Source organism: Jaculus jaculus, chromosome 11, assembly GCF_020740685.1.
Source record: "Jaculus jaculus isolate mJacJac1 chromosome 11, mJacJac1.mat.Y.cur, whole genome shotgun sequence".
Taxonomy (NCBI): Eukaryota; Metazoa; Chordata; class Mammalia; order Rodentia; family Dipodidae; genus Jaculus; species Jaculus jaculus.
The window spans coordinates 90858196-90868082 of record NC_059112.1 but is presented as its reverse complement, the minus strand read 5'-3'; the positions used below and the strand labels follow the sequence as shown (position 1 = coordinate 90868082).

General features: G+C 43.7%; 1 protein-coding gene across 2 annotated transcripts in view; it reads left to right on the top strand.

The window, feature by feature from the left end:
- The first annotated feature begins 1152 nt into the window (after positions 1-1152).
- Positions 1153-9887, top strand: part of Pex5l (peroxisomal biogenesis factor 5 like) — a 221767-nt gene continuing 213032 nt past the window's right edge. Inside the window, exon 1 of one of the 2 annotated variants that reach the window (XM_045161561.1) lies at positions 1153-1311. In XM_045161561.1, the coding sequence (XP_045017496.1) occupies positions 1291-1311 (21 nt within the window). In that variant the 5' untranslated portion in view covers positions 1153-1290. The remainder of the gene's footprint in view (positions 1312-9887) is intronic. The other variant, XM_045161560.1, reaches the window with a different exon arrangement.

Genomic DNA, 9887 nt, shown 5'->3' with positions numbered 1-9887 from the left:
CTAAAATATGAAAATGTTCCACCTATGTATCTATATGGCAACGCCCCATTTGTTCAACAAATATTTACTGGGTGCCTACCACATGCCGGGAGATACTAGACTGTGCTGGGATACATTAGTTCCAAAAGAGATTTCACCTCATCTTCTTTCAGGCGTCAAATCCTGATCTCATGGAAACCACATTAACAGAGAACAATAAATACTGCCAGGCGTGGTGGTGGCGCAGGCCTTTAATCCCTGCACTTGGGAGGCAGAGGTAGGAGGATCATCATCGGAAGTTCAAGGCCACCCTGACACTGCATACTGAATTCCAGGCCAAATCAATCAATAAATAAATAAATAGATTTTAAAAATAAATACAGGAAATATATAAGATTTTGAATGCTTCTAAACATACAAAAGTATGGAATGGGCTTGGGAAGCAGGGTTTGTCATTTTACATAGCATCCTGGTAACGGGTTGGGTGTGGAGTGGGGAGAGCCCTTACTCAGAGGGTGACATGGAGGTCACTGGCAAGAGCTGAGTCAGGGCAAAGTAAACTCTTGCGGAAACCCCCACGTGTGGTCCTATTGTGTCTGCAGGGGCCCACGGATCCGCTGGGGCAATGCCCGTCCCCAGGGAGACCATGCATCTCCTCCCACTTTTCTTCTGCCAGGCAGTCAGTCCCCTGCATCCGCATCGCCACGCTGCCTCCCTCCTCCCCTGGGCCGGGCTGGTGGACGACTCCGCGGACCCACGCCAAGGGCCTGGCGCCGGGCACGCGCCTGCGGAGCCGCCCTCGCCGCCGGCCCCCTCCTCCTCCTCCTCCTCTTCCTCCTCCTCCTCTTCCTCCTCCCTCTCTCCCCACCCCGCGGGAGCGCGCGCGCGCGACCCGCGGCTCTCGGCGGACACGCGCCCCGGAGGGCGGCGCGCGCCCGGCCCGGCCCGCTCGGTCGGTGGGTCGGTCTGTCTGTCGGCAGCTGCGGCGGCTGACGCTGGGACCGGGGACCGGTGGGGAGGGAGGGGGGGGTGGTGCCCGAGCGAGCGGGATGAGGCAGCGTCCGGGAGAGCCGGGAAGAGTTGGGCGGGCGCAGCAGGAGTAGTTGTAGACACCTGCGCCCCCGGAGGAGCGGCTGGCCGAGCGAGCTCCCGCGCGCGCCTTCAGCACCCGGGCGGAGGACAGCTCCCCTGCAGCCCCCGAGCCCCGAACCCCCGGAGCGCCCCGGGGCGCCAGCGCGCGCGCACACACACGCAGCCAGCAGCCTGCAGCCGGCGGCCTCGGGGGGGAAGCCGCGCACACGCCCGGGCAGAATGTACCAGGGACACATGCAGGTAAGAGAGCTCCGCGCAGAGCGGCTTGCACGGGCACCTCCCCTACACCCACACCCACACCCGTGGGGACTCACCTCGCAGCGCGGGTGGCTCCCCAAGTTCCCGGGCTCACGCTCCCTTCTCGCAAACTCCACAAGTGGAGTGGGGCTGCCCCACCGTGACCGTGGCACGGGCCGCTGGGTGTCTGGAGGTGGGATGGGGAGGACAGAGCTCTCGGAACTTCCACGGGCTGGGGTTGCGGGGTGCGGGCGGGTGTGTGTGTGTGTGTGTGTGTGTGCAAAGGGGCCGCGGGGAAGTTTGCCTCCAAGTGCATTCCCCGGAGCCTGTTCCTTTAAAAAACCGGCTCAAGGAATGCAAGCGGAGGAAACCCCGGAGATGACCGTGTTTCCGTTGTAATCCTATCCGCGCATCTCGGCGTGTATGTCAGCTGAAGGGCAAACAGTCAGCGCCGGAGAGACCCGAGCTTCCCCTGTACTCATTTGCAAAGGTCTCTGCACTGAGCACTCGGCCATTCTCACAGTATTTTTGAAAGCATGATTTTAAAAAAAAAAAAATGATTTGTGTTGTATTCTTCCCCTCTCCCCCTGCCCCCTTTAAGATGATGGGACGTTTGTTACCTGTCCCATTAGTCACTGGCTGACTGTGGGGGGGGGGGGTAGGTAATTTTGTACCAATGTTCAAGAAGCTTCCTATTAACACTCATCTGAGCTGAAGTAATGTTTTCGGACACTCCACTATGCCGAGGAAGATTACTTTAACCTTGACTCCAGTTGCCATTCATGCTATTGATACTTCCTGATAAGAAAGGCAGGTGTGTCATGGGGAGAAAAACGAAACACTAGCTCAGCTTTTTAAAGTTAAAAAAAGAAAAGAAAAGACAAATCGAGCTCTTTCTCTTGTCCCTAAATACTTCAGACATCTGGTTTGATGTTGGAAGCTTACACTCCAGTCCAAAGATGGTCAAATACATTCAGCACGGTGTGCCTTCACCCTGGCACACGAATGCCAACGATGTGGCTTTTGTGTCTTTCAGAGCAATCAGAGATAGGTAAATAACTATGTTGTTGCAGCCATGAATTCATATTTAATTTCCAGGTCTGGGGAAAATTCTTTGAACTACAGTTTACTTTAACGTAAAGCCCCCATGTTAACCGTCTCCTTGTAAGAATTCTGAATCAGCACTACAAGAATTCCAGAAGAATTGACCACATTGCTGACATCATCATGTTTTGAAAATTATTAATGGAATGATGCCACTGTTGGTGGATAATAATTAGTATCACTTAAAATATCTAGCAGGTATGATCGGCATGTTTTTATAGAGACTGTACTGGTTAGAAAGTTTAGTTCAAAGGAGCCTTCAAACAAAGGCTGCTGCAAAATTAGCAAATGCTCCATCTTCACCCAAGAGTGATACTTAAAATCATGTTCTTTATCTACTCCTGACTCCCAAACAATGTCATAGCAAAGGTAAAAGAGGAACGTGTTTATTACACAGAGTCGAATCACCTCTCAGGAAATTATTCATTTATACCAAATTCACAGTTGCCTGCCTAGGGAAAGTTATAAAACTTTCCACAATACTTTTTGTTTGGAAATATGTTATTGTGAATGTTGAATGGAAGAAACAATCTGGAGCATTCATACAGCCACCAAACAACTTCAACTCAATTTTCTTATTATTTCAAGGAAGAAACAAATCTTACTGAAACTTGAATTGTCTAGAACAATGTCGGAAGTTTTAACCTCGCTTTGGAAGAAGAAACAAAATATAAACCTGTTCATATGTTCCCAGACAGATGTGTGCTACTGTACCAGCAGATATGAGAGCTTGCAGGAAACTCACAGATCTCTGTGTCAGGCCTAACTTGAAAAGGTTATAAAATAAAAGTTGTTATCAATATGCTTGCCAATTTACTCTTGACCATTAATGTTGAAATAAAAATCCTAAGGCTTTAGTAGGGAGATATGATATTACCAGCTACAACCTGATTCATGATGTACTTCTTGGTTTACATTTTTAACTCCAAATCTCTTTCCTAATGAACATGATTAGCCTAGAGATAGAATATTCATCACGTTGGTATATTTAGATTAGAAAAAGAATGGCTTCTTATTGGGGAGAGCTCCATCCTGAGTGAGCTTCAATCACAGGCCAGAAGAAATGTAGCCCCAACACTTCAAAACCTTTGCAACCCAGACCCCAACACATACTTGTTCAAGAGGACCAGGCACGGGCAAATTCACCAACATTGCTACCAACTTTGGAGCTATTTGGAACAGTGGCATTATTTGTCTTACACCTTGAAACAGGAATGGAAAAAAAAAAATGTATCATTTCTTATGCCATCTAACTCTTCCTTTTACTGTAGCCACGATCATTTAAAATAAAGTGCTTTGTAAATAAGCAATCTGGAGTAGGGGATGTGTTCACATGAAGCCTTAAAATAGTCTAATTAAAACTCCTGTGGTGTCTTTGTGTTTGCAACGTAATGATTCTGCAGATGAAGTCTCTTTGTACTGAGACTTATGGCCAACTCATCCAGCGAGCGAGCGGTGGGACCTGAGTTGACAAACCTCCAACAGCATACATTTGGTTCATTCTGATTGTTCATTAAAGGATAAAAATCGACATCTATTACAAACGGTGCATAGATGAGTCACATCTATTTATTGGGTTTCAGAGTCAATGCCACGAGCACATTTCTCAGACACAGGGCCCTGGAGTTGTGTTGTTTACCAATTTCCTTGCTGGTTATTTCCAATGGGAATTGATCACCCCAGTAACTTAAGCAAAGATTGGCTCTCTTTAGTGACGACTGTACATTTGTTTCTTTCTTCCTGCTAACAAGGGGGCCAATGATGATTCAACTTACTTCAGCATCAGCTGTGAGAAAGCCATTATTGGTGGACGCCCTCTGGTCTTAATCCTATTAGTACCCCTTGGCTTAGTGCCGAGGTGTTTAGTGGCTCATAGTCATAGATAGCAGTTACCATTCATTGACAGACCGAAAATATTCCTGGTCTCTGAATATTTTCTTAACAAATTCACATTTTTACTAGGACAGTACAAATATAAATCAATATAATTTATATTTTGAACTAAGATTTTATTCCCTTCGTAAAAAAAAAAAAAAGTCTGCAGCAATGTCTTTTTTGTCATAAAAGAAACTTATTTGGAGTGGGAGAAGGACAGAAGAGGCCCATGGGGATAAATATGATCAAAACACATGATGGACATATGTAAAATTGTCAAGAATGAAAACTTAAATTAAAATTGTATTTTCTGATGTAATAAAAGAAAATTGTTACAGAACAAAATCAAACAAAAACTTTCTAATTGTACCTGATCTTTATCATAGGCATTCAAAGCAGACTCTTTATCACAGATTCCAGAAATCAGGCTTTGCAACACATACACCAGAGAACATTTATGCAATAAAATTTTAAAATTTATTTACAACGCTCCAAGTAGCCATTTTAGTTCTGTTGTCACCCCCAAGGGGTTCATGTTTGTGTTTATTTATGGCTTAAGATTTTTCTTAAGATTCTCACAAAGGGAAACTGCCTAAGTAAAGTAAATTCTATTAATGCATCAGATCTGGCCACTGGGGATTGCTTTAGGTTCACTCCAAACAACGTGCCTAAGAAATCAAGCTGGTGTAGGCTATAGAGTGCTGCTTTTAATATTCTAACAAGTATCTTGTCACAGTAGAGACTCTCAGTATGTAAGCTGATGGCATTCATCTTATGTGCTTCCAGGTCTGTAACAAATGTATGCCCCAACTTTACTGCATCACCCTTTCTACGGAGTGTCACTTTTCCACCTTTGCTAAGTTCTCAAACTGCTGACAGTGATATGAATAATGCCAATACATTACAAACACACAGAGGCATTTGCACTTTCAGAGAAGAATCTTTGAGTAGTCTGGTTCAAGTAGTTGGGATAGAATCATCAAAATGGGATTGCCTCTGTTTTCTTGGTCAGGGAAATTTCCACCTCCCCCCTCCTTCCCCATCCCCACCTTAAGTGGCAATTGCTCCGTCTCCTCACAAATTTTCTCATGAGTAATGACGGACACTAATAATATGGAGTTATTGTCCACAACATGAATTAGAGCTCTATTTGAGGAAATCCACATACAGTAGAGCAGATACTCAAAACTCTTAACAAAAGCTCCAGAAATAATCTGTAATGCTTTCCTGTATAGTCAGAAGTAAATCACATTTGGTATGACTGTAACACTGAGCCTTTAATACTGGCAATCATAATAGCTATGGTGTAATATTACAGAATGTTGAATTATACTGAAAAAAAATCTCATTCCTCGGTGATACTGGCCAATTGTTAGTATTAGAAATTTACTCTAAAAAAATACTTTGGACTGTGTAGATTATACTTATTGCCTATAAGTTCCTTCCTAAAGGCATGTGTTTGAAAGTAAAATTTCCAGCATGTAAATATTTTATTTTTAAAACATTTCTTAAATACTGAGAGAAGGTTAAAACAGAACTTGTTAATTTTTAAATCTGTACTGTATAGTGTAACCATTTTCAACCTTGGAGACATTACAATGTGATGTGCTGTGCAGTTAGAACATCTGGCAAACTGTTTTTGCTTGCTTGATTTGGTTTGGGTTTTTCTTATTTTATTAAAATCACATTTTCCCCAACATTGAAATAGATTAGCACTACTTGAAGGGTTCATGTTTTAGAAATGACCTCTTGATACATTTATAGAATAGCCAATGTGCCTTTCTTGCACTAAGACCATGTCCAATCTGAATTCATGGGACATCTAAAAAAATTGATGTAATTGAAAATGGGTTTTCAGGTGTGGTGGAACACTCCTATAGTCTCAGCAGTCAGAAGACTGGGACAGAAGGATTTCAAATTCAAGGTCATTTTGGAATACATACCAGGAATCTGTCTCAAAACATAAAACTCAGCAGATTAATAGAGAAAAAAATGGGCGGTCAAGTTTCTAAACACTTGTCAGCTTTTCTATAAGTCAAAATTCATAAAAGCCAAAATCATGTTGAACCATAGCATAAAGCCCATAAGTCAAAGAAGAGAAAGGTATAAATAAGGGGTTATATTTCTTTCAAAGACTCCTTCCTTCTCTCTCTCCTTACCTACTTAAACCTACCTCATCTGTGCTGCCTTTTAATAGGATACCTAAATGACAGATGTCCCTTCTCAGCCTCCTATATAAGATTATTGTGTCTTATATGTTGCACTTTTATTATATTATTGTCAGGAAGGTAGTTTGTTAAATATAAAGACACTTAATGGATAAGTCAGAGCTCAAAATATGATACAGGACACTGCCAGTGTTGCCTTTCAATGTCAGTTTTGACTGATCTGTCTTGGGAACTAAAATATTGCTTCTACCATATTCCGTTAGATAAAACAGTCGGCATCATATCATACTCCATGTGTCCACTATGGATTGCTTTTTTAGACGATTTATCTTGGAGATTGCACAGATGAAAAGGAATGCACTCATCTAGATAGGAAGAAGCTGTTTATCCACCAGCCCTTTCAAGAGACATATACAGAATCTGCCAGCAGCTCCGCAGCTGAGGAGACCTGAGCCAAGAAGGATAGCTGCCATGGCAGGTGCAAACAGCTCCCCAAGGCCCTCTCATGTGAATATACCTGTGGAAACCCAGACATACCCTGCATTTGAGACTTGGTGTGACAGCATTTTTTTTCTCTCCAAAAGAATGCCATCTGGTGATCTATGAATCATGGAGATTCTGAGAGAGAGAAGGAGAGGAGAGGACAGGAGACAGAGAGAGGAGAGAAGGATTGTTTCTTAATGCCTGAAATCTACCTAGGGAATCACAAAATCCCCCACTCACACATGTCCTCTATAAGCCATGTGGGTCCTAAAGTAATTGGTACAGCATAAGAATTCATAAAAATTGAATGTTTGATGATTAGACATGGGATGTTTGGTTTGGAAAGTAAAACGTCAGGGAGATCCTGATGCCTCTGGCAGTATGTGAAGGGCTGTTGTTTAGGAGAGGGATCAAAGGACTCTATAGAGGCCTAAAAGTGAAAACTGGCAACATATCAGGATGAGGGGGAAAGCTCTCTAGAGGCAGTGACAATAAGAAGGGGCTGCACAGAGCACCCAGTTTGGCAAGATGCCTGCTTCAAGATGTACGAGGCCAAGGTGATGGACAAGGCATGGTGAAGCAGAGCTGAGTCTGCAGATTCAGGGCCTTGTTCCAATCCCAACATGGCTCATGGAAGAAATCCAGTGAACATCCTGAGAAAGCCCACACTAAGCATATTTGCATTTGTGTGTGCATGCCTGAGTGTCTCCCCCCCAACCCCCAAAAAATGAGTGCAGTGCAGTTCTCTGAAGGAATGATCTATGCTTGATAAGCAAAATCATACAGTTCCTGGGAAATAATGCCTGGTTTTGTTGGTAGTGGGTGGCTGGGCCTCAGACAGAACTCTGTGGTGTCATTATACAATGTGAGTAGATAAAGTTAACAAGCAGAGAATACGCATCCTCCTTGAGGCAATAAGAAAGAGGAACAATTAAAACCTTGGGAGGGGGCTGGGGAAATGGCTTAGTGGTTAAGTGCTTGCCTCTGAAGCCTAAGAACCCCGGTTCAAGGCACGATTCTCCAGGACCCACGTTAGCCAGATGCACAAGGGGGTGCACGTGTCTGGAGTTCGTTTGCAGTGGCCAGAGGCCCTGGTGCGCCCATTCTCTCTCTTTCTCTCTCTGTCTGTTGCTCTCAAATAAATAAATAAAAATTTAAAGAATTTTTTAAAAATCTTGGGAGGAAACAAAGCTGCCAGAACTACAGGATGTCCATTCCCCTCTCCTGACATGAGCATTATCCTACTATGTATGCACATTCAAATGGTGTCCTTTGTGGAGCCATGTGACTAGATTCAGTGGGTGAATTTATGCACATGAAATGCCTTCTTGGAAGTACAGAATGCCACTCTGAGCTGCTGAGTCAGAAACTACTTTTTTTCAAGGCTCTCTATGCTTTTTGGTTTTTTTTTTTTTTTTTTTTTGAAGCAGGGTTTCACTCTAGCTCAGGCTGACCTGGAATTCACTTTTTAGTCTCAAGGTAGCCTTGAACTCCCGGCAATCCTCCCAGCTCTGCCTCCCAAGTGCTGGGATTGAAGTCGTGCACCACCACTCCTGGCCTTCCCCATGACTTTTATGTGCACATTAACATTTGAGCATTGATTCGACGAACCTCTGCCTTGAGAGCAGCGTGACACCCTCTCCAAAAGCTAGATTCTTGGATGGCTTTCTGACATCAGAGGCAGAGTGAGGTCTCCGAAAGAGAAGCTGAGGGGCTGGGGAGCTGGCTCAGTGGAAGAAGGACTTGTGTACACACGAGGAGCAGAGCCCTGGGCTTAATTTAGAGATTCTACCAGAAGAGAACAAGGCAGAGAGAATCCATGAAGACATCCAAGATTGGCCTCTAGCCTCTCCATGCATGCACACATATATGCACATGCACTGGGCACATATGCGCCCACGTACATGCAAACATGCATGCACGCACACCAGACACATGCACATGCAGAAAAACAGAGCAGCCCTCACAACTATATGTGAATAAAATGTCTTTGTTATACTGACATCATATTCATTATATTGTCAGCTAACAGCTACCATGTTAGTGGGTACTTTTCCTTCGGAAGAAATGCACATAAGTATATTATCTTCTGCCTGAATAAAAATAAGCTTTCCTATATTTAGAGAACTATTATGTCTTCATCCCCTTAAATCTTTTCTCCTTCAGGATAAAGAGTTCAGTTCACACGGACTAGGTCTCATAAGGACTTCTCAGATGGTGTAGTGGATCTGTGACAGTGTGACTGTCCAAAGAGACGCATGGTTCAATAACCTACCAAACCAAGTCCCTTGTGATATCTCTTCAGAGAGACATTCACACAGCCTGAATTGCCTTAGCCTCTTAATACTGAGTTGATCTGATGTCTCTGTTCTCTAAATGGCTTGGGAGTGATTTCACTGGTGTTTGGTCTATACCTTAGTAATCTTGGATACAAATTTGCTGATTGGAATATTCTGGGTGAACACTGGCTGTGTCTCCAAAATGCATACTAGTATTTCATTTATTTGCAGATAATAGAATCCCTAGCTCAAAGAACTCCTGAAAGAATTCTGTTCAATCTCATTTACAGGTAGGGAAACAGGGGCCTAGAAAAATTAAGAAACTTGCCCTAAGTGCCCCACATTGTTTAACAGCAGAACTAGTACTAGAATGGGGGTCTCACTGTAGCCCAGGCTGACCTGGAGCTCACTATGGAGTCTCAGGCTGACCTCAAACTCAGGGTGATCCTCCTACCTCTGCCTCCCAAGTGCTGAGATTAAAGGTGTGCGCCACCAAACCCGGCACACCTTTATTTTCTTTATTTTGACATTTATAACATTTAAAAATCTTAGTGAAAAGTAAACATTACAAGGAACTAGGAGATGCTTCCAAGTGACCAGGTGTTTGGCATTCCCTGCTTTTCAGTTGTGGTATAACTACTTAATATTTACATATTACATTTTAGCAGTC